This window comes from Neoarius graeffei, chromosome 10 (assembly GCF_027579695.1).
Source record: "Neoarius graeffei isolate fNeoGra1 chromosome 10, fNeoGra1.pri, whole genome shotgun sequence".
Classification (NCBI taxonomy): domain Eukaryota; kingdom Metazoa; phylum Chordata; class Actinopteri; order Siluriformes; family Ariidae; genus Neoarius; species Neoarius graeffei.
In genome coordinates this window covers 90424745-90452405 of record NC_083578.1, presented here as the reverse complement: position 1 = coordinate 90452405, position 27661 = coordinate 90424745, and the positions used below count along the sequence as shown (strand labels likewise).

The 27661-nt window shown below is 42.1% G+C and overlaps 3 protein-coding genes across 5 annotated transcripts in view; all 3 read left to right on the top strand.

Annotated features, from left to right (window-relative positions):
• Positions 1-23320, top strand: part of LOC132893453 (zinc finger protein 420-like) — a 34045-nt gene extending 10725 nt beyond the window's left edge. The window contains exon 7 of the mRNA XM_060932608.1: positions 19758-23320. Coding sequence (XP_060788591.1) covers positions 19758-20714 — 957 coding nt within the window. The 3' untranslated portion in view covers positions 20715-23320. The remainder of the gene's footprint in view (positions 1-19757) is intronic.
• Positions 1365-19664, top strand: LOC132893451 (histone-lysine N-methyltransferase PRDM7-like). 2 transcript variants are annotated; one of them, XM_060932606.1, is made up of 6 exons: positions 1365-1538; positions 4932-5028; positions 5377-5630; positions 11883-11950; positions 12060-12250; positions 19547-19664. In XM_060932606.1, the coding sequence occupies exons 1-6, from the start codon at positions 1476-1478 to the stop codon at positions 19585-19587; spliced, it is 714 nt and encodes a 237-aa protein (XP_060788589.1). In that variant the 5' UTR covers positions 1365-1475; the 3' UTR covers positions 19588-19664. The 2 variants fall into 2 exon arrangements, with proteins under 2 accessions (XP_060788589.1, XP_060788588.1); XM_060932605.1 differs by lacking the exon at positions 19547-19664 and having other exon boundaries at positions 12060-15971.
• Positions 23321-23793: 473 nt separating the features above from the next.
• LOC132893447 (zinc finger protein GLIS1) overlaps positions 23794-27661 on the top strand; it is a 174140-nt gene continuing 170272 nt past the window's right edge. For both annotated transcript variants that reach the window (XM_060932595.1, XM_060932594.1), the window contains exons 1-2: positions 23794-23937; positions 25366-25675. In XM_060932595.1, the coding sequence (XP_060788578.1) occupies positions 25411-25675 (265 nt within the window). In that variant the 5' untranslated portion in view covers positions 23794-23937; positions 25366-25410. The remainder of the gene's footprint in view (positions 23938-25365; positions 25676-27661) is intronic.

The following is a 27661-nucleotide window of genomic DNA, read 5'->3' as shown; positions in this document are numbered from 1 at the left end:
CGTCTGAGGGGGTGAATTTGCTGAGCGCAGTTGACAACAGGTGGGGATGGGGCCTCGGGGGGGTGTCTGCCCAGGGCCTCGGGGTGTCTGCCCAGGGCCTTCGGCGTGTGTCTGCCCAGGGCCTTGGCAAGGGTTAACGCGGCCCTGCTAATATTATGTTCTGAATGTTTTAGATTACATATTGTGTTAAGTGCAGTTATAAATTGTTAAAATAGGTATTCTGAAAGGGCAGCACGGTGGTGTAAGGCAAGGCAAGGCAAGTTTATTTATATAGCACATTTCATACACAATGGCAGTTCAATGTGCTTTACAGAAGTAAAAACAAAAACAGTAAACAATAGAGAAATAAAATTACATAAAATAATTTTATTTTTATTCTAAAACAATTAAAGAATTAAAAGAAATTAAAAGAAAATAATAAGAATTAAACAATAGTAAAAATAAAATAATAAAATGAAGTAGTAGTTCAAATAGATGAGAAAGAAAAAAACCCCCAGCAGAATAGAATAAAGAATAAAATAGGATAAAGTTAAAGTAAATTTAAAACATGCAGAGAAGTAAAGATTATAAAGAATGTAAAGAAGACAATATTAAAATTTAACAGAAAGCATCTGAAAACAGCTTGGTCTTTAACCTAGATTTGAAGCTGCCAACAGCAGGAGCATTTTTAATGTCCTCTGGCAGTTGGTTCCATAGCTGCACTGCATAGTAGCTAAAAGCTGCTTCACCACACTTTGTTTTAACAACTGGTTTTAATAGTAAATTTTTCTGTTTTGATCTGGTAGATCTGATTGGGTTAGGCCGCTGCAACATATCAGAGAGGTAATTGGGCCCTGTACCATTTAGAGATTTGTACACCAGCAGCAATACTTTAAAGTCAAGTTGTAGTGGTCAGCACTGTCGCCTCACAGCAAGAAGGTCCGGGTTCGAGCCCCGTGGCCGGCGAGGGCCTTTCTGTGTGGAGTTTGCATGTTCTCCCCGTGTCCGCGTGGGTTTCCTCCGGGTGCTCCGGTTTCCCCCACAGTCCAAAGACATGCAGGTTAGGTTAACTGGTGACTCTAAATTGAGCGTAGGTGTGAATGTGAGTGTGAATGGTTGTCTGTGTCTATGTGTCAGCCCTGTGATGACCTGGCGACTTGTCCAGGGTGAACCCCGCCTTTCACCCGTAGTCAGCTGGGATAGGCTCCAGCTCGCCTGCGACCCTGTAGAACAGGATAAAGCGGCTACAGATAATGAGATGAGATGAGATGAGATGAGGTATTCTGAAACCTGGCCACTTACTCCAGACCAGGTGGTGGCGCTGCCGAGCGCAATAGCGGCTTCGCCAGCAGCAGAAAAACACTACAGAAGAAAAAGAAGCGGCTGTGTGGGTGGAGCGGCTTGTGGCTTTGCGGCAGGGGTTTCAGTTTGAGCGTCACGTGTGCACTCTGCAAGCTGTGCGCTGGTTTAGACCGATTCAGTAAGGACTTTTCCTAATGGACCCAGAAGCAGGAGGAACCAGAAGCCCTGCCTGCACACCTGCTCCTGGACACTCACAGGTAAACTCATGTTTATATTTATGGCAGATAATTATCCCTGATTATTCGCATTCTCAGTAAAACCAGGTTAGTTTTACTGCAGTGTTCAGCATCATAGCTGTGATTCTCAGATTTGTTACTGGATCCTACTTTACAAGGACAGCAGTTTATGTGGTTCTTGATGATCAAATTAATCTTCTTACAAGCTCAAAGTGAAAGGCATGAGGATGACGTCACAGTGATCCGAAAAACAGTGGGGTCAGATTTGCTATAATCTGATCACGGGATTAAAAATTCAGAGCAATAAACAGGATCCATGTTTTAGTGAGTGCCACCTTGCAGCAGTGTGACCCACTTCATATTCATCTGGTATGTTATATACACACACAGATTTATATCATACTCTGTATGACCAAAAGTATGTGCACTCCTGACCATCACACTCATATGGGCTGCACGGTGGTGTAGTGGTTAACACTGTCGCCTCACAGCAAGAAGGTTCCGGGTTCGAACCCAGCGGCCGGCGATGGAGTGTGTGGAGTTTGCATGTTCTCCCCGTGTCTGCGTGGGTTTCCTCTGGATGCTCCAGTTTCCCCCACAGTCCAAAGACATGCAGTTAGGTTGACGTGGGGCGGCCTTGGGCTGAGGTGCCCTTGAGCGAGGTACCGAACCCCTGACTGCTCCCTGGGTGCTCTGGTGTGACTGCCCACTGCCCTGGGTGTGTGTGCGCGTGTGCTCACTGCTTCAGATGGGTGAATTTCACTGTGCTTGAAGTGTGCATGCGACAAATAAAAAGGTTTCTTCTTTCTTTCTTCTTCTTCATATGAGGCCCAAACCTGTTCCCATTCAGAGGCGGCAGCAGGAAGTTTTGGATGGATGGAGGTGGGACAGGGGGCAACCCCCCCTCCGGGAAAATGGAGTAAAGCTAAGCTTTAAGTGCATATCACGGGTCAATTCAGAAGCAAGATAAATGTAATTCTCCTGTTTTATATTAAACTTTGGTCAAATATCTGTCACATTCTGCATTCTCTGCAATTGTTTTACCTTGCGCAATACCAGAAAAATTCAGTTGAAATCAAGCCATTTGAGGCGAATTGGTCTGCCTCTGAAAAAACTCGGCATTTGGATTTCCCGGGAAACATTGATTTTCGTGATGTCGCACGCGGGACGCCTCCCTCTGAATCCTACGTCAGTGCTGGTTTGTTTATGAGAAAACGACCTGGTGGTTTCCTGCAGATTTCTCCAACGTTATCGCGTAATTATTAAAATGGTTAACAGATGTATCGTAGGAGGGTGTAGCAACACCGATCTTGATGGGATTAGTACTCATCATTTCCCAAAAGACCGGACAATGAGAGAGAAATGGGAGCGCTTGGTCTACACAGGCTGTGCACTGAAACCGTGCAAAGCTCACGCAGCCTGCTGGCGCTTCCGCAGGTGACGTCATGAATCTGGCTCCAGACTCCCTTGGGATTTTTCCAGACGCGTTTTATTTTATTTTTTCTGCTCTAGACAGATGGCCTTGTGCAAAATTACCCTTCTGGATGAGTGTGTAAAGGGACATACTTTCATATAAAAAAAACACAAAATTGGTCCAGAATATGCCCTTTAATGTCTCTATTAGAGTACATTTCGTCCATGTATTATTTTTCTATATGAAACAGAACCAGTGATACTATTGTTGAATATTTTTCAGATCAAAACTGTGTGATATTGGTGTATTGAAGCATGTATGAATGATATATGGGGCTGTATCAGTAAATTGGAAAAACTACATTCCCTTAGTTTTCTCATGGATTCCCCCCCACACACACACACACACAAACAAAACGCGAGAAAATTTATCCTCAGTGTCCTTGTTTAATTACAGCGCTAATAGATTTCTATACCTGCTCAGCTATAAAGCAAGAGCACGAATAACTGTCTTTCCTTTAGTCTTCGGTGCGAGTGAACAGTCATTTCTTGGTTTGCGAAATTTGACTTGGGATGTTAAAAAATTTATACTGAAAACTTACCTCGTTATCATCAAGTAACTTGGGTGCCTTTGTTAAGCCCAAAAAGTTTGCGATGGATATTTGTTTGAAACTCCTCTTCATACTGATTCTCAGTGAGTGTTCAGGGCAGCAAGCAAATTCATGTAGCTCTAGAGCAGCATCAAGTTTTTGGGCGCCCAAAACTGCTTGTACGCCTCATGAACGCTAAGTAGCCATCTGGACAGGACACGAGTTATCAGTCAGATACAAATGTAGTGACACTGTCATAGCCTTGCTGTCACAGGGTCCCCACTTTGGCGCGAGTACCCAAGGAGACCAGACATGTCTAGACAGTTGCCACAGCAATGGATTAATTAGTCCACAGAATATTCGTAAATCAGCTTGTTTACTAAAAGTGATGGGTTTTGCAGTTCTGCATAAGCCAAATAATGAAAATTCCAGAAAGCAGAAGCAACCGGTGACATCAGGGCCAGGCTAATTTGCATCGGTTTTGTTGTGAATGGGTGGTACCAATCTACAGTACAAAGGGATGCCGCTGGGGCGCCGGGATGAAGGGACGCAGCGGGATTTAATAAGGGAAAACAAAGGCACGCAGCGGGCTGTTTATTCACACTACTGTCTCCTTTCTTCCTTGTAAATAGTCAAAGGACTCCCATTGTAACTTGGGGAAGCAGCCCCCCCAACATAATTTTGCCCCCCCCCCCTGTTGCCACTGCTGTTTCAGCATAACGATGATGACGATGATGCTCCTGTGCACAAAGCGAGCTACATGAAGACATGGTGTGTGAAGGCTGGAGTGAAGAACTCGAGCGTCCTGCACAGAGTCCTGACTGGACTCAATCCCACTGAACAACTTTGGGATGAACTGCACCCCAGACCTCCTCAAAATCCCAACATCAATGTCTGATCTCACTAATGCTCTTGAACACAAATCCCCACAGCCACGCCCCAAAATCTAGTGGAAAGAGGAATAAATCTGGAATGAGATGTTCAACAAGGACATGTGGGTGATGTGATGGTCAGGAGGGACACAGACTTTTGACCATATACTGTAGTTCTGTTGGCTATGTCTTGCATTTTTTTCAACAAGAAGTTCAGTTCTGGAAATGTAGGGTCCTGTGAAAGCTAAAAATATCAGGGTGTCACAGTTTTCATCCTGAATTTCACAACTAGACATTCTCCATGGGACGTCAAAACAAAAGTTTGTTTCTCAAGCTTGAGGAGCACAGAGATGCATTGGCTCAGAGCTTTTTGTATTCTTAAATTTTTATCAGTCTGACCTCAGTCTCGGTTTTTTTTGTACAAAAAGAAAATTAACCCTACAAACTAGAATTTATAAACGTAAAAAGAACCATTTATATACAGTACACCGTGCTAAACTTCTTTTGTTTAATTAATATGAATTTTCTTTGGTTGTTAGTTTTGCGAGGATATGACGACCCCTGTGGATGACGAGCATGGAGGATTCCAGAATAATCCTGTAAAGAAGGAGGAACCTGATAATCAAGACTGTCTTTGTAAGACAATAGGGATGCATAAGAGTCCACTGTAAGGTTTAATAACATGTTCTGGAACATTTCTATGACGGAGTTAATTTGTATTAAGGTCTAACTGTCTCTTTTCCACTTCATTTTTAATCGCTTTGTCAGACTAGGAACAGAAACGCCTCAAGTGCTCGGACAGAGAAGAAAAGATATCACTTTTGTCTCACGTGGTTTTTTTTTTGTATAAGCAGAAAAGCAGGTCATGTTAAATCTATAGACTGCATTTGAGAAGTGATGAGACTTTAGAAGGGCTGAAGTAATATTTTTTTTAAAGAAAGCTTCTTTTTCATTTCTTGCCTTCTGCTTCTTCTCTTTTTCCAGACTGTGAGCACTGTAGAACCTTCTTCACTACCGAGTGTAACGTTCATGGTCCAGCTGTCTTTGTGCCTGATTCCCCTGTTCCCACGGGGGTCATTGGCCGAGCCATACAAACCCTTCCTCCTGGTCTAGAAGTTCGGGAGTCCAGTATTCCTGATGCAGGCCTGGGAGTGTTTAATAAAGGAGAGATCATTCCAATTGGTGTGCACTTCGGACCCTATCAGGGAGAAGCTGTGAATAGTGATTGCTCCATGGTGGTGAGTATATTTCACACAAAAACAAAATAATTTCTATGGCATCCAGGTGAGATTATCCACTGAAACAGAAAGATAAGTCATAGGCATATGTGCAAGTCTTTAGTGCATCCAGGTAAGATTATCCAACAGCAGGGTGTGAATTATAAGTTCAGACAGCTCCAGGATGAAGAAGCAAGCAAAACTGCAGAAGGAGAGCATCGGGATCAAGCAAGCAGGTACGGAGATCTCAGAGAGCCACAGCTGTTATTTCTTTTACCTCCAGACACCCCAGTGTTTTTAAATCAACATTGTGTCGCATCTCATTTAGTACATCATTAACACGTGTTGTGCGGAAAAGGCTATTAATGGCCCTTTTCCACTACCCTTTTTCAGCTCACTTCAGCTCGCTTCAGCCCAACACGGCTCGCGTTTCGACTATCCAAAAACAGCACGACTCAGCTCGCTTCAGCCCTGCTTAGCCCCTAAAACTCGCACGGTTTTGGAGTGGGGCTGAAGCGAGCCAAACCGAGCTGAGTGAGGCTAGGGGCGTGAGGAGACACTCCCCTGCGCGCTGATTGGTGAGGAGGAGTGTCCTCACATGCCCACACACGCCCCGCGAGCACGCTGGGATCTGTAAACACCGTAAACCCGGAAGAAGAAGAATTACGAATTACGAGAATTATGAAGCCTTATGCGCCTCGCCTCATCTATACGCTCTTGCCAGTATCTGTTGGCGTTGTCGGTGACAACAAGCCACAGCACCAAGACCAGCAACACTAACGACTCCATGTTTATTGTTTACTCTCCGGGTCGTGAGACTACCGCTTAAAAGATCACTGATGTCACTGTTTGCGCCGCCAAACGACATCACGTGACGTCCACCCACTTTCGCTAACTCCACCCAATGTGTCCACCCACTTCCAGCCAGCACGGTTCAGCGCGGTTGTAGTCGAAATGCAACTCCAACAGCCCCACTCAGCTCGACTCAGCCCGACTCAGCACGGCACGGCTCAGCCGCGTTGGTAGTGGAAAAGCGGCATATGTTACATGGCTTCAGGTAATCAGTGAAAAAACAAAGTAAATTAAACTTCCTGGAAACATTTTTCTACATAAAATGTTATGGTCATATTCTCACGTGACTCTTCATGCCACTGTTTTGCTGAAGACACACAACTTGTTCTCTCATACCCTCCTTGAGATACTCGTGAGACATTCGCTGCTTGAATCTCAGCATGCTCATCAGTGATCACCTGAAAATCAGCCGATCCCTTGACAGCAGCACAATCACGCAGATCCAAATCAAGAGCTTCGGTTAATGTTCACAATGTTCAAACATCAGAACGGGAAAAATTGTGATCTCAAAATGTGACTTTCTTTCACTGTGGTCTGGGTGTTGGTTTGATCCAGATGGACTGGTTTGAGTATTTCAGAAGCTGCTGATCTCCTGGGCTTTTCACACGCAACAGTCTCTAGAGTTTACACAGAATGGTGCAGAAAACACTGAGTGAGTGAGCGACAGTTCTGTGGGTGGAAACAAAACAAACGCCTTGTTGATAAGAGAGGGTCAGAGGGAAATGGACAGATCGGTTCGATTTTTTTTTTCCAGGAAGGATATAGTAACTCATATAATCACTCTTTACAACTGTGGTGAGCAGAAAAGCATCTCAGCATGCAACAGCAGAAGAACACATTGGGTTCCGCTCTTACAGCCAAGAACAGGGATCTTAGAATCAAGAACAAGTTCCTAATAAAGTGGCAGGTGAGTGTATGTGCCTAATCAATTGTTAAAAAAAAAAAAAGTTTCTCCTTTACAACATCAGGATCTAGCCTTTCTCTCCATGGAAACCTTGTTCGGTCCCTTCCAGAGATTGGAATAATATAGCTTGTTCCTGGCAGGTCTTCATGCCATCACACCACTACATCTGATCCGGAATGTACCTGCATGCCTTGTTTTCTACTCTCAAGTTCTTCCACATCATCCCATTGCTACTGTCCCTCTGTTGGAGACATGTTTCCTCTTGTCCTCGTGCCCATATCAGACATTCTCTGGGAAGCATTTGTATAACAACACTTTGAAAACTCTTGACCATGGCACTTCATGCATGTTATGTGCACAATGCAATCTTTATGATTTGATGGTACCTAAAATTATGAGACGCAAGGTGATGGCCACAATTGGGATAGATGTTTGTAGCCCCTATTATTTGTGGTCCAGGAGGTGCTACAGATCTCCGCTAGGCTTTCCTCTTGAGTTGTTGTGTGTGCACCAGTCCAAGGTCACTTATTGCAGTAGAATCATGAAAGGTAGTAGTGGCTCTGTAATAGACACTCCCAAATAAAACCATTTGCATCAGTCCTCGTATTGCTCCTTCAGTTCAAAAGTATTCACCAAATTGAATGAGGTATTGAAAACGAGCAAAGAAACACTGCATATTTGAGATAATAATAAATCTCCTTAAGCAGTGATGAGAGGTGGTCCTTCTTGCTTTTGATGATGATAGAAATGGTAGCTATCTTAGGGCAATGGTAGCTCAAGCATTTCAAATCCCACAACCACCCACCTGTCCTTGCTGGGCCCTTGAGCAAGGCCCTTAACTCTTAACTGCTCATTTGTACAAACAAGAAGTCACTCTGCCCAGTGCTGTAAATTTAAGTGACTTAGTTTGTCTCAGAGTTTGAGTCACTGTTCAAAATCAAGTTCCATTCCAATCCCCTTTGCCCAAGAACAAGTAGAATTACTGCTCTGTGGCTGTATGCCTCTGTGAACCAGTTCAGTTTCAAATTCCCTCAAGGTGTTCCCGATATATCGTGTTCACTAGAACATGAGCTTGACCTTTGACCTCTGTCCACCAAAATCTAACCAGTTCATCTTTGAGTCCAGCTGAACATTTGTACCAAATTTGAAGAAATTCCCTCAAAGCATTATTGAGCTATCACATCCAGGTATTCTGAATGTACATGCATACATGTACACAGATGTACATATGTGTATATACAGTGGTGCTTGAAAGTTTGTGAACCCTTTAGAATTTTCTATATTTCTGCATAAATATGACCTAAAACATCATCAGATTTTCACACAAGTCCTAAAAGTAGATAAAGAGAACCCAGTTAAACAAATGAGACACAAATATTATACTTGGCCATTTATTTATTGAGGAAAATGATCCAATATTACATATCTGTGAGTGGCAAAAGTATGTGAACCTTTGCTTTCTGTATCTGGTGTGACCCCCTTGTGCAGCAATAACTGCAACTAAACGTTTGCGGTAACTGTTGATCAGTCCTGCACACCGGCTTGGAGGAATTTTGGCCCGTTCCTCCGTACAGAACAGCTTCAACTCTGGGATGTTGGTGGGTTTCCTCACATGAACTGCTCGCTTCAGGTCCTTCCACAACATTTCCATTGGATTAAGGTCAGGACTTTGACTTGGCCATTCCAAAACATTAACTTTATTCTTCTTTAACCATTCTTTGGTAGAACGACTTGTGTGTTTAGGGTCGTTGTCTTGCTGCATGACCCACCTTCTCTTGAGATTCAGGCCCTGTCCACACGGCAACGAATTCAGGTGACTCCAATACAATTGCTTATCATTTAGGCCTGGCGTCCACACGGCACCGGCGTTTTGGGTGCCCAAAACGCAATCTTTTTGAGAACGGGTTCCAGAGTGGAAAGATCTGGCAACGTTGCCGTTGTGAAGTCGTCTGGATGAGTAGAACGGATTTGTTTACGATGACGTCACAACCACATGACTGCAAGTGCTTCACGCCGGGTAGAAGTGTAACGAATATCACCAGGATATCACCAGGAAAAAGCCTTACAGAGCACTAGTGAGAGTGAAACACGAGCTTGGATATTATTATTATTATTATTATTATTATTATGTTCAGTGTTAGTTCACAGTAGTAATGCAAGAAGCAGAATAGTGACAGTAATAGTGAAGCAAAAACATGCAATTGTACAAACACTGCAGCTCTACAGCAAAATATTCATTTATGAAATGGTCTGATTCTTAACACCAGTAGTGCCAATGATCTTCTCATTGCGATGCGAGTTGTCAACAAATCCTATAACTTGGTTCATGAAACGCGCTTACAAAATATTTTCACTGTGAATATTTATTGTGTAATGGTGCAAAGTGAGAGAGAGAGAGAGAGAGAGAGAGACTCTGCCCTTAGGGCAGAGTCAATCCCGCCAGCAAAAATAGGGGAAAAAAAAGGAGCGATCTCACCTCTTCAGATGTTGGTTTTAGTCCTACAATACATTCCTCAAAAAGGGCGTAGAGGAGCAAATTAATCCATCAACGTGTAGCATTCAATTTATTCCGGACCATTAAAGACGCCGCCTTCCGCGTAGAATCATACGTCATCCTCGCCGCCATATCGGATAGGTCAAAGTGGAGAATAAAGATTAGCTGCATTTAACTGTACCAACAGGTTTGCCGTCCAAACGAGATCACATGGGATTACCTTTCACAGGTGAGACTGGAAAAATACTTTTCATTGTATTTGGTCATTATAATGTAATTTTACAAACAGATTTTCCTGACTTTGTGGCTAATATGAAGTCTCGCGCATAATAGTTTATGCGCATGCGTCCTTACTTCTTCTATTGTTCTGGTGTCTCCGAAGGGACCATCTTACAGCACCCCTAGAGGTGTGGCATGTGTATTGCATCGTTTTCAGCAAGCGTTGCGTTGCCATATGGACCTGATATTTTACTGATCGTTGCCCATTTGGACACGATATATTTTTAAATAACATCTCGTTGCCGTTGTCGTGTGGATGTAGCCTCAGTTCATGGACAGATGTCCTGACATTTTCCTTTAGAATTCTCTGGTATAATTCAGAATTCATTGTTCTATCAGTGATGGCAAGCCGTCCTGGCCCAGATGCAGCAAAACAGGCCCAAACCACAATACTACCACCACCATGTTTCACAGATGGGATAAGGTTCTTATGCTGGAATGCACTGTTTTCCTTTCTCCAAACATAACACTTCTCATTTAAACCAAAAATTTCTATTTTGATCTCATCCGTCCACAAAACATTTTTCCAGTATCCTTCTGGCTTGTCCACGTGATCTTTAGTAAACTGCAGATGAGCAGCAATGTTGTTTTTGGAGAGCAGTGGCTTTCTCCTTGCAACCCTGCCATGCACACCATTGCTGTTCAGTGTTCTCCTGATGGTGGACTCATGAACATTAACATTAGCCAATGTGAGAGAGGCCTTCAGTTGCTTAGAAGTTACCCTGGGGTCCTTTGTGACCTCGCTGACTATTACACGCCTTGCTCTTGGAGTGATCTTTGTTGATCGCCCACTCCTGGGGAGGGTAACAATGGTCTTGAATTTCCTCCATTTGTACACAATCTGTCTGACTGTGGATTGGTGGAGTCCAAACTCTTTAGAGATGGTTTTGTAACCTTTTCCAGCCTGATGAGCATCAACAACACTTTTTCTGAGGTCCTCAGAAATCTCCTTTGTTCGTGCCATGATACACTTCCACAAACATGTATTGTGAAGATCAGACTTTGATAGATCCCTGTTCTTTAAATAAAACAGGGTGCCCACTCACACCTGATTGTCATCCCATTGATTGAAAACACCTGACTCTAATTTCACCTTCAAATTAACTGCCAATCCTAGAGGTTCACATACTTTTGCCACTCACAGATATGTAATATTGGATCATTTTCCTCAATAAATAAATGGCCAAGTATAATATTTTTGTCTCATTTGTTTAACTGGGTTCTCTTTATCTACTTTTTTAGGACTTGTGTGAAAATCTGATTGTTTTAGGTCATATTTATGCAGAAATATAGAAAATTCAAAAGGGTTCACAAACTTTTAAGCACCACTGTGTAGACATGTGTACAGATGAACAACCTGAAAATATGATACCTCCAACCACAGCTATTGTCGGCGCAGAGGCATGAAAAGAGCTGAAACAGTTCCTGGGGCAGGCTGGATATTATCCTAGTGTGCCTACCTATTTGGCCCTCAAATCATAGTAACTAGTAACAGATCTGGTTTAGTGTCCGGAGCAGTGCCAGTGGGCCTTTGAGTGTTACAGCATCTCCCTGTGGTGACCCCCTGCTTCAAACTTCTGACTTTTCTATCCTTGACTTTTAAGTTCACTGTCGTCCACAGGCTGGGATAAAGATGGTAATGGGCGTCTTTCTCATCAGGGAAGATACCGTGGGCCACCATTCCTTTTGATGCTTGACTGTAAATGGATTAAATATAAACTTTAAATGATGGATTTCTTTTTAGATGTGCAAGAGAAAGCAGTGTGAGGAACACCTAGATGCCAGAAGAGACAAAAATGGTAACTGGATGAGGTGAGAAATGCACTGCTGAAGTCTGTTGGGTGTTGCCATTCCACAGCAGCTAACTGATCACATTTCATTGCTTTCTCTTACTCTATGTATCTCATTTATTTTTGTTAAGGTATGTAAATTTTGCTCGTAATAATGATGAGCAGAATCTGGTGGCATTCCAGTATCAAGGGGGAATTCTGTATCGTTGCTGTCAATCCATTAAACCTGGAAAGGAGCTCTTGCTGTCATGTGAAGAGGAGTATGCTGAAGATCTCAGCATTACATTTGGCCACCTCAATAATAAACAGTGCACAGACAATGGTAATGCCCAAACATTTTTAAATATGTTTAATGGTTCACGGTATGTAAAATGTTAACAGGATTGTAAAACTGTAATGTGTAATATCAAGTCAGTGTTTTCAGTGTCTAGAAGAGCTGATTCAACTTGTCAGCTAATTAATAAGCTCTTCCTGAACCAAGTTTTGAATGGGAGGTTTTTCTAAACAGAAACTGGGAGCCACACCGGGATAGTCCTTGGCATAGGCATAGAGTACCATCTAAGGTGGAGGTGGTGTTTAATTTGTTATACTGCAGCCAGGAATACAAATACCTTCATAACAAGTATCTTTGATGGCTTATATCATACTGCGTCATGGGGCAGCGCAGCACACTCGGAGGAAAGCACTACTAGTATCCTTCTGCATGCATGAGCTCACAGACACCCATGATTGGCTAGTGTCGCTGTGATTAATAAGGGAGAGAGGATATGCCCCTCCCACTGAGAGAGCACAGCCAGTTTTGCTCTCTTGGATTCCCAGCCATGGATGGCTACAGCATTGTCAGGATTTGAACTGCCAGTCTCTGGACAATAGGGTAAATGCTGTTCTGTCATGCCACTTAGGAGCAAGCACCTGTGTTTGAAATCTCATGCAGATAGCTACTGGAAGCTACTGAATGGAGTGTAGCAATAAGATGATGTGGCAGAGCTTGAACACAATTTGGGCAGTTGCATTCTGGATCATTTACAGATATTTAATGGAACTCAGGGGACAACCTCCCAGGAGCAAGTTGCAGTAGTCCTATTTCAAGATGACAAGGGACTGAACAAGTGCCTTAGTGACCTCTGTGGAGAGAAATGGCCTGAGTCTGGTTAGCATGATGAAGAGAGAAGGATATTACCCCAAGTTTGTGTTTCTCCAGGTAGATCACAAGATCTTGATGTATCGATGCATCTCCAGGGAGATACAGCAGCTCATCCTTGCTGGGGTTTTATTTGCAGTTGGTGTTGACATCCTAGGTTGTGGGTTCAATTTGGCACTGGCTATTGTTTCCGAGAGGGATGATCATGTCAGGTGGCATGGTGGGGTGCCACATCTGCTCCATGCAGACACTCCACTGGTGTCCCATAAGGCTTAGTGCTGGGTCCTTTTCTGTTCTCTTTCTATACCTGCTCTCTCAGTGAGGTAATATCCTCTCATTTTTTCATACCACTGCTATGCTGATGATACTCAACTCATCCTTTCCTTTCCTTTCTCAGAGACTCATGTTTCTGCATGGATCTCGGTCAAAAGGCTAAGCTGCTGTTTATCCCTCGAGATGCATCCCCATATAAGGATCTTGTGATCTTTCTGGATAACTTTCAGATAACACCTTTGAATAATGCCCAAAACCTTGGTGTAGTTCTCAACAACCAGCGATCACACTTCCCCCACGTTGCTAAACCTGACTTGGTCATGCCGGTTTCTCGTTTACATCATCAGGAGTATATGGCTGTTTCTATCTACAGAGGCATCTCAGGTGCTTGTTCAGTCCCTTGCCATCTAGAGACTGGACTACTTCAACTTGCTCCTGGAAGGCGTGCCTCTGCAAGTCATACGACACTTGCAAGTGATCCAGTATGTGCCTGCGAGACTTGTTTTCAACATTACCAAATTCTCCCACACTACCCCAGTGCTGTGTTCCCTACTCTTGCTTCCTGTAGCTGCCTGCCTTCGATTTGGAATGCTGATGCACCATGCCAACTTTGGGCATCTAGCATGACTTGACTGGATCCACCATCTCTCAAGTAGGCCTGCCGCAATATTCAATATATCAATTTATTGTACGGTAAATGAAAATGAACTCTAACTTTTTTAACCGTGATTTTGGCATTTACGCACTGTACATCTACATAGGGAAGTTGCCAGAGTATTAGCTTGGCCCATTGACTGAATAAAACACCACACTGTTTTCTGTCGTCTCACGTGGCTCTCTGTCAGAGGCGGGGCTTCCCAGCATGCAACAGTTATCCAGCCAGAGTATCCACTGAATGGGGAAAAGACAACAACACGTTGCTCCAATGTACAGACCATAGGCATAGAATTGGGTATGGACGTGTCCCTACCAATATTTCTGATTGAAGAAGGGGGGGAAAAAATCACGTTCCATGCGCGGTACATAAATGGTTACTGTTGGTTTCCACTGGGAGAAACACCACGCAAAATTCGCTCATGAATATTCTCTCTGGGGGCGTGGTCGCGAAAACAGCAAGCATGTTTGGCTACCATGTCAATTAGCAAGTGCGGTTGCAGTGCAGTAACCGGCTGCTAGCTAGCGAACTGTCCTTGAGGAATGTACTGTTAGGTTAGCTCATAAAATGAATCGGTTAACAACAGTTTGTATTCAGTGTGTAAAAACGACAACATACGAATATGACTGTTTTCTAAGTTTGTGTGGCGTGTAAATAACAATACAACTTGATACCGACAACAACTGGTGTTCATTAAGGTCACAAAGACATTATTAAATCATATCAGATTGTGCTAATGTTGGCTAATATTGCACCGAGTCTTGCTTGTGAAGTGCCTGCAAGCTTTAGCAGCCCGCTAACCCTGAATTTGAAGCGCTTCAGTTAAGACCTGCAGAGCCCTGACCGAGTTCGGGTAACATGACACATGTAAACAACAACAACCCGATGGTGATGTGGACATTGTTCGAGGCTCAGACACCTTTTAATTAAATAAAACATTTTCACATAATAAGCAGAACAGTCTCCGCCTTCTTGATCAGAAATTTTTGGTTACTCCCGCCTCTCTTTTGAAAACGTCACATACAGAGTGTACACACACGCTGAACTGATTGGTTTTCGAGGCGGTTCATTTGAAAGCAGGAGGCGAAAAACTTTTCTCTGTAGAACCCTGTCACTCCCCCCCCTCCCCCCGCTCTGGGCTCAAGAAGACAACAAAAGGGCAATAATATAACAACAACCAATCAGAATTCAGATACATTCTATTGCCACGTAAAATTGTAACCTTTCAACGTGTCAAAGTTCTCGAGCCCTTGTGCTGTTTTACCGTTAGATCAATCACATATCAGCTTAAACTAGCATTCTAAAACTAGTTAAAGATCCCACAGAAGAGAGCGACTCCCCCTGCAGCCTCATGGAACGCAGTGTTTAAGGCTCCGGATGGGTTTTATTTCCATTTATGAGAGGAAAAGAACATACACCCTCCCGACAGTCAGTGCGGTATTCGCTTGTAAAACACATTTGCAAATTGGTAGAATGAGTTCATCATCACATGCAAGATTTGCAATTAATCAAATGAATTGCATATTATTATTATTATTAATGAATTACTACAGTTTTGAACTTCAAATGTTAAAAGTCTGGCCTTTGGAGAGATGATGGAGACTCTTTTAGTGGAACACAACGGAGCAAAATATTGTGACCCTCTAATGTTGACCTGAAGTTGGCATCACTGGGGGTTGGCATTGGGTTTTTGTCCCCACCAATGTTAATACCAAACCTACACCCTTGCCTACATGTTATCTTGTTCTAATTGTTGTGACTTTTATCCAAATGACAGCTGGCACTACGTTGTTACTTTGCACTTTGTTGATCTGGGTACGAATCTTTGAGAAACTGGATTGGCAGAATGTTGCCTGTAAAGAATGTCTTTATTACCCTGTGCCAAGTTAATATTCACTTAACTGCAATTTTTAAGAGCCATAGATTGTATTTTTTATTGTTTTTGTTGTGAGTGGTTTTGTTTGATTTGTTCTATTTCTTTAGGTTATTTATTTATATTTTTTACGTTCCACTGTTGAATTGAATAAGTTGACTTAATTAAAAAGTTTACTGTTCTTTGAAAGGGTGTATTTGCATGATCATTATTTTACTAGTGGCATAAAATTGTCTTGAAAAGACGTCAACAGTAATATCATTTATCGCAATAATTTCTGAGACAATATATCGTCCAACAAAATTTATCATCGTGACAGGCCTCCTCTCAAGTTACAAGGCAAACATGTTTCAAGAATCTTCTGTCCTAGCACTCAGGTGGTGGAATGAACTTTGAATGAACAACTATCCCCCTGCAGGGCTCTACATTAACTTTTGAAACCACTTGTCCTGTTGGGCAAGTTGAAAGGAAATTTACTTGTCCGAATGTGAAGTTGACTTGTCCGAAGAAATATCTGAGAAAAAAAAAACACAAACTATTTGTAACCCAACAATCTTTATTGCATTTGTTTCCTAATTCACAACATATGCATAATAGGGTTATGACTGTGAAAGTGTTTTCAAAATTTCTACTTTCCTGATGTTGCATTTGGTGAACTTTTACTCATATATTACTTTTTTGAAGTTATTTTTATTGGGTCATGCAAAAACCTCCCGCACCCAACATCACCTCACTTTTGATAAATACATGTATATTAAATAAATAAATCATGATTATAAAATAAATTCATTGAAAGATGTGTAAAGTACTTTTATATAACAATAAATTGCTTAACAATTGTTGTAATAATAATTATAATTGTTAATTAATACAAATTAACAATTATAATTATTACAAAAATTGTTAAGCAATGTATTGTTTAACATTTATATATTTATATATATATATATATATATATATATATATATATATATATATATATATATATACACACAATAAATATAATGTTAAACAATAAATTGCTTAACAATTGTAATAATAATTATAAGTGTTAATTTGTATTAATTAACAACTATAATTGCTTAACAATTGTTGTAATAATAATTGTAGTTGTTAATTAATACAGATTAACAATTATAATTATTACAATTGTTAAGCAATTTATTGTTTAACATTATATTTATTGTGTATATATATATCATTATCTCTAGCCGCTTTATCCTGTTCTACAGGGTCGCAGGCGAGCTGGATCCTATCCCAGCTGACTACGGGCGAAAGGCGGGGTTCACCCTGGACAAGTCGCCAGGTCATCACAGGGCTGACACATAGACACAGACAACCATTCACACTCACATTCACACCTACGCTCAATTTAGAGTCACCAGTTAACCTAACCTGCATGTCTTTGGACTGTGGGGGAAACCGGAGCACCCGGAGGAAACCCACGCGGACACGGGGAGAACATGCAAACTCCGCACAGAAAGGCCCTCGCTGGCCACGGGGCTCGAACCCGGACCTTCTTGCTGTGAGGTGACAGCGCTAACCACTACACCACCGTGCCGCCCCTGACAGCTTGGTATTTCATAGATAACTTTCCCCACTCTTACCTCACTCCGTCAATCTACACGCATGCAGGCGCACATTCCCCGCCACACACGCTCGGCTATATAATGAACACCATCAACAACAATTCAAGGATTTGGAAATTACCACATAACGTAAATATACAGTTGAATAATGATCCCGCCAACAGAAATGTCAACAAATCCACGTGTATGACACGATTAAAACCAATCATAAACGACCGTTTACTTTTCAGCTCAAATACACAAAGCGGTTAGTGTTGCCAGATACTGCTGACGTTTTCCAGCCCAAAATACGTTCAAAACCCGGCAAAATGCACTTAAAACCGCCCAAAATGTAAAATGTACTTGATGCCTATCTTGTAAAGTAAAAATATGCAGCTAAAGACCAGTATACTATTTGTAAATCGAACAACAATGCAAACAACTTCTAAATGGCAACATGAGACCGTCAGTGCTGGAGGTGAAGAATCTGCTGTCTGGTACTCGGCTCTGTGTGGTTGAATCAGATTATAACTTTGCAATCATCTGCTGTGTTCTGAATCCTACATGCACCAGTAGGTGACGCACACGCATAATATTATGTAGGCTATGTTAGGCTACAATGCATATCTAACATCTGCATTGCTGAGGTTATTTATTTTTTATTTGTCTTTTATTTATTTATCTTTTTATTTATCCTGTTTGTTTTATTAATTTTAGGCCTAGTTATTCTGCTTAATTTATTTTTGTCTACATCCATGTATTTTCTTCATCTGTTATCCTGATTATATATATATATATATATATATATATATATATATATATAATAACTTATATATATATATATATATATATATATATATATATATAATAACTTATATATAATGTCTCTGGCTGCATTCTCACACAGAACGTTGGTGCGAAATATTTATAAACATCTGATAAAAACCCGCCAAACTAACGTCAAACCCGCCCAATTTTTGTCAACCAGCCCAAGCCATTTTTTTGCCCACAAAGTAGAATTCAAAACCGCCCAATCTGGCAACACTGGAAGCGGTATTGGCCGGTTTCGCAAGTGGAATATTGCGCATGCGCACATCGCTCTTTCCAAATAGAAACATCCGGCGATTCATCAAAACAATATGTCGAGTGAGATGCTTCGGAGATCATGTGAATAAACTGATAAATTTGATATGTAACCCGAATATCGGCGTATTTTGGCACTTGTCCGATCGGACAAGTAACTGAGACGATGAACTTGTCTGACATAAAGTATCACTTGTCCCGGACAAGCATTAATGTCGAGGCCTGGGCCCCTCACTGTTGGAATAGTTGTCACTGGCTGCCTTCAAAGGAAGACTAATGACCACCCTCTTTACCCAGCACTTCAATTAGCAGTTTTTAGTCTATGAAAAAAACAATTTGACTTTGTCTTCTTTTTTCTTTCTGTACTAATATCTTTCTAATGAGCTCTTAGCTTGATGGTAGTCTTAAGTCCCTGAATTGTCGGAGCATGAGGATATGTTTTTGATAGTTCCACCTGCCATTGGGCAAGAGGTAGGGTACACCCTGGACAGGTTGCCAGTCTATTGCAGGGCTAATGCACAGACAGCCATTCATATTCACATTCACACCTATGGGCAAATGAAAGTATCCCGTTGCCCAAACCTAAATGTCTTTGGACTGTGGGAGGAAACCGGAGCACCTGGAAGAAACCCACAGAGGCATGGGAAGAACATACAAACTCCACATAGAAAGGCCCCAGTTGACCAATAGGTTTGAACCCAGAACCTGGTTGCTGTGAGGCAACAGTGCTAACCACTGCACCACCGTGCCGCCCTGGCACACTACTTTACTGTACATAGTAGTATATATTTAGATTTCACAGAACCAGTTCTTCCCTCCTTATTTCTGTTCCTCTTCTTCTGATCACTAATCATGAGTATTCAATATTTTTTCATTTTCAAAAATTTGCTTCGTAATGTGGTTGCATTCCACATTTTAAAATTAACATTTTTCTTTTTTTTTGATCCAGAAATGAACGACACTCTGCAAGTCCTCTCTTGCTCCTTGTGTCCACTTCCATATACATCTCAAACTGATCTACACAGACATGTTAAGAGATGCCACTGTGCAGAATATGAGAGACTGAAAAAACCAGAAGAGATTAAACATGAGACTCCAATACTGACAAGAAGCCCCAGTAGTCAGTGCGGTGAGTACCATAAGATGACCGCTAACAGCATTCCCAAACAAGTACAGAAAGAGATTCACCACTGGTCAGACTGTGGCAAATGTTTTACTCAACAAAGTCATCTCAAGGAACACCAGCGCATTCACACCGAGGGGAAGCCGTATCAGTGCTCAGAGTGTGGGAAGAGTTTTATTCGAGAGAGTGTTCTCAAAATACACCAGCGCGTTCACACTGGAGAAAAGCCATATCAGTGCGCACAGTGCGGGAAGAGTTTTACTCAGAAGAGTTCTCTCCACCAACACCAACGCACTCATACTGGAGAGAAGCCGTACCACTGCTTAGAATGTGGGAAGAATTTTACCAGACAGAGTCATCTGCAACAACACCAGCGCATTCACACTGGAGAGAAACCGTATCACTGCACACAGTGTGGGAAGAGTTTTAGTCACTACAGTTCTTTCCAAAAGCACCAGCGCATTCACACGGGAGAGAAGCCGTATCAGTGCTCACAGTGTGGAAAGAGTTTTAATCAGGAGAGCATTCTCAAACACCATCAGCGCATCCACACTGGAGAGAAGCCGTATCGCTGCTTAGTGTGCGGGAAGAGTTTTACCAGACATAGTCATCTCCAGCAACATCGACACATTCACACGGGGGAGAAACCGTATCAGTGCTCGCAGTGCGGGAAGAGTTTTACTCACAGCAGTTCTCTCCAGCAACACCAGCACGTTCACACGGGGGAGAAGCCGTATCAGTGCTCACAGTGCAGGAAGAGTTTTACCAAACACAGTCATTTCAAAGTGCACCAGCGCATTCACGCCGGAGAGAAGCCGAATCAGTGCTTAGCGTGTGGGAAGAGCTTTACCAGACAGAGCCATCTCAAACAGCACCAGCGCATTCACACAGGAGAGAAACCATACAAGTGCTCACAGTGTGGGAAGAGTTTTACTCACAGCAGCACTCTCCAGGTACACCAGCGCGTTCACACAGGACAGAAGCCGTATCCCTGCTCACAGTGCGGACAGAGATTCAGTCATTTAACAAGATTAAACACACACACGTGTGATACCACAAAGCCAGAGTGACCGGAGTTCATTAAATCAGGCATCATGATTATCAGTATTGTTCCTACATGTTCTCCTTCAATGCTGCAGTCATCTTGATGGACCAGGGAAAGATGCAGGAATGTTGAGGACTTGTCCCTGGCAGCAAGTCAAAAGAACAATCCCAGTGACTTGGTGGAGAGAGTTTGACATCCTGTTGCTTATTCTGTATAACACAGAATACAAATTTGGTATTCTGTAGGCACATTCCATTTGCTTATCTTCCAAGCTTTCTATAAAGATGGAGCTGCACTAGATCTGGACATAAGCTGCTGGGGAGCCAGCTGATTTGTCCTCTTGACCAGGTTATCCTGGGATTGTGTCCTTTTAAGCAAGAAAGACCTAGAATAATTTAGACCGAGCATTTTCAATGGTCTCTAGGGCAGATATTGGCTGTCAACCCAAGTTCAGAGTTGCAGTATTCAGGTCTAGATTAAAAAAAACCCAACAAAACCTACAGATTGAATAAGTTGAACAGATTCTGTAGTCATATTCCGATATTCAGAAAACAGTCTTCAGGATGTGGTATTTCTATGTGATCGGGCAAAATTAGCATAAAGGATGAACAATGGTGGACAAAGAACTGACCCCTGAGGGGTGCCAGTATTAAAGCTGAGGTAAGAAATTTACACTTAACCTTGGATGCATGTCTTCAGTTTGTGTGGCTGATTCAGAACCCCTTCTATTGCCTACTGAAGAGATACAAGGTGCTTGGCCCAGCTTGTAACAGGTATCAATGCTGTACGGTGTACTTGTGGTGGACCACTACCTAGTGTTAAGATGATTTTCTTGAGTCTCTGGAAGGGTGCAACTGAACTTTGAGTCAAGTGATCCTGCCAACATCGCATTGTCAAACACCCTAAAGTTCAGCATGGAGATGAATCAGAACATTCCCAGGTGTTCAGTGAGCAAATCCACCTGGGACATCTTAACTGTACATGTTTTTGGTGCAGTATGCACTGCAGTATTTGTTTGAAACGCTTCCGTATCCTACCAGTCAAAGATTTGGATACAAAAGTATGAATCTGAGGTACTGGGATGTTTTTCTGACCACTACAGGCCTTGAACTCCAGGGATCTTCAATATTAAGGTGCAACGCCTGCGTCCACCAAAGCATTGACTAGGTATCCACTGATGTCAGTCCTGCCTTTGCAATACTTTCCATCTCTCATGAAGCTTGTCATTAATGTTGAATGTAGTCTGGGGTTGATGGGAATTGGCTCATCACTGGTGCTGGGTTCTGCTAAAGTTTAGTTCGTGGGGGCAGTGACCCTTAAGATGGTTCACAACGGCTTTACAGGGGACATTTTGGTAGTTTTTTGTTTGTTTGTTTGTTTTTCCCCTCAGTTCTATTCTGACAATGTTTCTTGTTAAAAGTCACGTGCATTAAAATGAAGCGTGGGTAATTCCATGTAATTCACTACTGTATGTGCACCACAGAACTGGCACTGCACCTCTACCTGCAAAACAACACTACACAGCCATACACAACATCTAATTGGAAATAAATTGATTTTTCTTCCTCAGCTTCACTGGTGTGACCTTTCACTCATCTACACCCACCTTCAAATCCTCCCATTGGTCTTTCTGTACTTAAATGTTTGGTAAGAGGAACTGTTGAGGAAAACATGAATAATTGTAGTCTATAGTAAGTAAAGTTTTCATTCAAGAAGGGAGAAAATGGTTCCAGAATGGTGGAGCATTTGTGGAAGATGTGTGACAATGGTGGGTTTTTTTTTTATTTTATTTTATTTTATTTTTCCCCTGTAGAGATATTTATAAAGTGGTCATAGACTAGGGGTGAAAGAGAGAGGTAAAGGGTATGATCTGCTTCCAGTGTAGTGATGATGATGATGCTTATTATTGTTCTTAGTGGTGGTGTTTTATTCTTCTTCAATTATTATCTTCACCAACTTTGTAGGAGGTGATGGTTTTTGCCTCTGTTTGTCTGTTCCCAACATAACTCAAAAAGTAGTGAACAGATTTGGAGGAAAGGTGAGCCAGGGACCAATAAACAACTGATTAGATTTTTAATGCAAATCCGGATGTGTAAGTGGATCCAGGATACAGATGTGTGTCCGGATCTATGATTTACTTATTTATTTTGGTCTCTTCCCAATATAACTCAAAGTAGTGAACGGATTTGGATGAAATTTGGTGGACAGCTTTACTATGATCCGAGGTTAAAGTGACATGATTTTGATGTTGATAATATGTTGCTTGGTGGAGGAATGCACTCTAACCACTGCCCTTATGGTTTTTTTTCCCCCCTCCCTCTATTTTTGAACACTACTCCATAATGGCCACCAGGGGGAGGGAGAGGAGAGCGCAACACATTTATGAGCACTTTTGTACTGTATGTTTATATGCATGCAAATACATTTGTATTTTAGTTTTCTATAGGTGTACATTTTATATATGTATATAAGCTGTCAGTATGGTATGGTATGGTATGGGTCGGGTCTGTCTCTCGTTCCTACAGGTTATCATTGTAATTTTATTGTATATATTCGACATTAGCATGAAACTAACGGGATTTACAGACACCAGTTGCTCAGATCCCAGTGTTATTAATCCCAGCTTTCAGCTTCAGTGTGCTTTTTCTTGCATCATCTCTTAAATCTGTTGAATAAATTCATATTAAAAAGTATCCTCCTGTTATTCCTTTATTAGAGAGGAATAGGTTTATTCAGCAAACTTTCAACATTCATTAATAATCATTTTGAATAGTTTTCTATTTTATTAGTTTTTAGCTTCATTCATTTTGCTTATACATATATAATGTGTGTTTGTATATATATACAGTCAATAAATTTAGTTTATTTTTGTAAAGTAATTTTTTTGCATCATTTTTTTAACGCATTTGTTTTAATTGATTTATTAAGGCAGTTTGCAGCACTGATGTTCAGGATGTTGATTAGGCCCCGCCCTGCTCACAGATGATTGGTGCGTTTGGCTCCACCGCTGCGATCTGATTGGCGGATGGAGCTGTCAGTCAGAGAGCAGCGCGCTGTTTTGGGCTTTCTGCAGCTCCGATGCTGCGACAGGATTGAGAGAGAGAGAGAGAGAGAGAGAGTTGGGGAAGAGGATGAAGACGCGCAGAGTAACAGTGTTAATGTGTTAGAAAAGAAGATGATGAAGATGATGAGGAGCCCAACATCAGCTACTCAACACTGCACACTGTGGAGCTGCTCACCTTCTGCAGGTACATTCCATTCCACACCCAGCACAGCCTGGAGAGACTCTGGGACGGAGCTGTCAATCACACCAACTCACACACTGCTCAGTGTTCAGGTCTTTATTCAACACCACTAATCAACTCAGCACTACAGGTCTTCATTAAACACTGAGATTTACCTGATAATCACAGGTGCTAATTCAGCACTAATTAACAGAACAGTATGGGTCAAGTCATTAGGCTTAACTCAACACTACAGGTCTTAATTAAACTTTGATAATTAATTGAATACTACATGCATTAGACTTGTCCAGGGTGTACCCCGCCTTTCGCCCGTAGTCAGCTGGGATAGGCTCCAGCTTGCCTGCGACCCTGTAGAAGGATAAAGCGGCTACAGATAATGAGATGAGATGAGACTACATGCATTAATTCAGCAGCCTACTCTAAGAGTTAAAGGAATTGATCACCAGGTGTTAATTAGATAAATTATAGTTTTACCTGCAGGTGTAAATTTAAATTAAGTTCCATTCTATTCTAAAATCTCTTTTTAAAAAGCTGAATTTTTAACACTGTATGTGTGAAGTGAATATAGAAATAATTAACTGAACACTATAGTAAAAATGAATTGAAGGCTGCATGAGGCACTAAAACAAGTTAATTTAAGCATAAAGGTGTTAATTCAACACTAACAACATTAACAGAGCACTATAGTTGCCAAGTCGGTGCTAGAAAAAAAAATTCTTCACGTGTTAATTAAACACTAAGAACACTGAAAAAGTGTTTTAAAGTTGTATTTTAATTCAGTTCTAAGCAGCAACCAAACACTGAGCGCTGTAAAAACCGTCCACTGGACGCCGTACGCACAGAGCAGAAGAGTGTGTGTAGTTAATTTACAGTTAACTGAACAATGTAGGTGATAATTAAATTCTAAATTAAATGAACCAGGTTAAGCAGCTGCTCTATGAATCAGTTAAACACCACAAGCATTAACTCAACACTGTAGGTCTGGTATTCCAAGCTTGGTTGAAGGTTTATAAAAGTTTCTACAACACAAAGGTTAATCCAGGACTGAGTGTGATGAGTAAAGTTTTTGATAGTTAACTGATGACTGCACAAGTTAAATAATTCTAATCTGTACCTGAACACTGCAGGGGTTAAATGAACACTAAGGATTTTAATTAAATGCTGTAAGTTTTAATCCAGGACCTCTTTGGTGATTTGAGGTTATTTATTGATTTGATTTGACTTTCTACTTTGGAAAAGAAGGTTTTCAGTGTTTAGAAACACGTGCTGTCCGTCATGCAGAATCAGATCTCTGATCTCGTGTCTGTTTTTGTTTCTGAATCTCCGCTCTCTGGACTTTACAAATACGACATAAAGAAGAAAAGGATATTCGAGGGAAATGAGCTCTTCAGTGTCTGTACATGATTTTTCCTCCCCTCTCCTCCTGGGCAGGTAAGAGGAAGCTGTGGTGAGTTATTATGCACTGAGGGTTCGAACATGCACACGGGAAAATCAGAAGTGCGCATCCATTCGAAGTGCGCAGCGCTCTTGGGAATGCTCGGTCACCAACACGGGTTTACTGACTTTGCTGATCTCACGGATCTGTGCTGGAAACAGGACGAGCGTGTGGAGTGCGTACAGGACGTACAGGGCGCTGACCTCCTGCTCCGTCCAAAAACGGTGGTGGGCCAGGAGAAGGCACATCTGAATAAGTCTCACACGTCAAGCTTCTGCATGGCTCCAGGACAAGGGCAAGGACAAGGTAGGAGGTCCTCTTTTTTAACTTTATAGGAAAGCTGGACCAAAAAAAATTACGAATGAAATTATTCAGGGGTGGGCGGCATGGTGGTGTAGTGGTTAGCGCTGTCGCCTCACAGCAAGAAGGTCCGGGTTCGAGCCCCGTGGCCGGCGAGGGCCTTTCTGTGCGGAGTTTGCATGTTCTCCCCATGTCCGCGTGGGTTTCCTCTGGGTGCTCCGGTTTCCCCCACAGTCCAAAGACATGCAGGTTAGGTTAACTGGTGACTCTAAATTGAGCGTAGGTGTGAATGTGAGTGTGAATGGTTGTCTGTATCTATGTGTCAGCCCTGTGATGACCTGGCGACTTGTCCAGGGTGTACCCCGCCTTTCGCCCGTAGTCAGCTGGGATAGGCTCCAGCTTGCCTGCAACCCTGTAGAACAGGATAAAGCGGCTAGAGATAATGAGATGAGATGAGGAAAGCTGGACCAAAAAAAATTACGAATGAAATTATTCAGGGGTGGGCGGCATGGTGGTGTAGTGGTTAGCGCTGTCGCCTCACAGCAAGAAGGTCCGGGTTCGAGCCCCATGGCCGGCGAGGGCCTTTCTGTGCGGAGTTTGCATGTTCTCCCCGTGTCCGTGTGGGTTTCCTCTGGGTGCTCCGGTTTCCCCCACAGTCCAAAGACATGCAGGTTAGGTTAACTGGTGACTCTAAATTGAGCGTAGGTGTGAATGTGAGTGTGAATGGTTGTCTGTGTCTATGTGTCAGCCCTGTGATGACCTGGCGACTTGTCCAGGGTGTACCCCGCCTTTCGCCCGTAGTCAGCTGGGATAGGCTCCAGCTCGCCTGCAACCCTGTAGAACAGGATAAAGCGGCTACAGATAATGAGATGAGCTTATTCAGGGTGTAGTGATGGTTCGAAAGAATGATGGCACAATATGATTGTGAAGTGATGTGTTTACGTGACTACTAAAGTCAAAACTGGTTTTAAAACCTCATTTCAAACAAGATTTGTGTGAGAACTGAATGTTGGAAAATGAAAGCTGTGAGCAGAATCGATGCTGTATTAAAACTGTCAGATTGGATTAGATTGGATTTTCTATTGATCAGTGTTTGTAAATGCGACAGACAAACTAACTGCGTGGTCCATGTGCTTACGCGGAGATTAATCATGAACAGTCCACACTTATGCCATGCATGACTCCTGATAGCTGAGGTTCACGACTTTTCATTATGGCAGAACCCAAGAACGTTTGATTAGCAGTTGATGCTAATTGCTATTGCAGTGTTTTCTTACGTCAAGCAGATACTACATGACTTTCACAACCTCAGAACCTCTGTAATGGTTTTCTACATGATTTTTATCATTTTACGATCAGCTGTTTTGTGGACATAGCGTTGCACGCTTTCCACAAGCGATCGCAGACAATACGCACTGTTTCACCTGGAGAGAAATCCTGCTTTCTCATGGAGAGCTGAGTGTCATGTGACTTGAGCCTGAGGTGACTTGAGTGAGTTACAGTGATTGTTTCTGTATATAATTTATTTACTTGTGTGGCTTGATATGTCCTCTTCTGCTGTTATCCACTGTGCTGCTGGAAAAAGGAAATTTTCCAACTGTGGGATAATGAAAGTCTTATCTTATAAAGGTCCTCTTATGTTTTTTTATGATATACAAAAACAAGAAATAAGAGAGTAATGTGGAGGAGGAAGGATTGGTTGCGAAGAAGCAGGCAGGGAAGGTTGTCTGTTCTGCAAAGAGAACTGGAGGTACAATCCAATGCAAAGAAACTTTTTTTTTTGCAGTTTCTGACAACCATCTGAGCATGACATGATAGATTCTTTATAATAACAAGCAGTATTGTTGTTCTTTTTCTTATCACCTTCGGACATAATGTGTACAGTTGTACACATGAAGTTCCACAGCATGACGTTCCATAGCATTTTTCCTTGTGTACAAAGGGGTTAAACTAGCTTCCTCTAAGATTCTCATCGGCTTATTGTTGTTCATG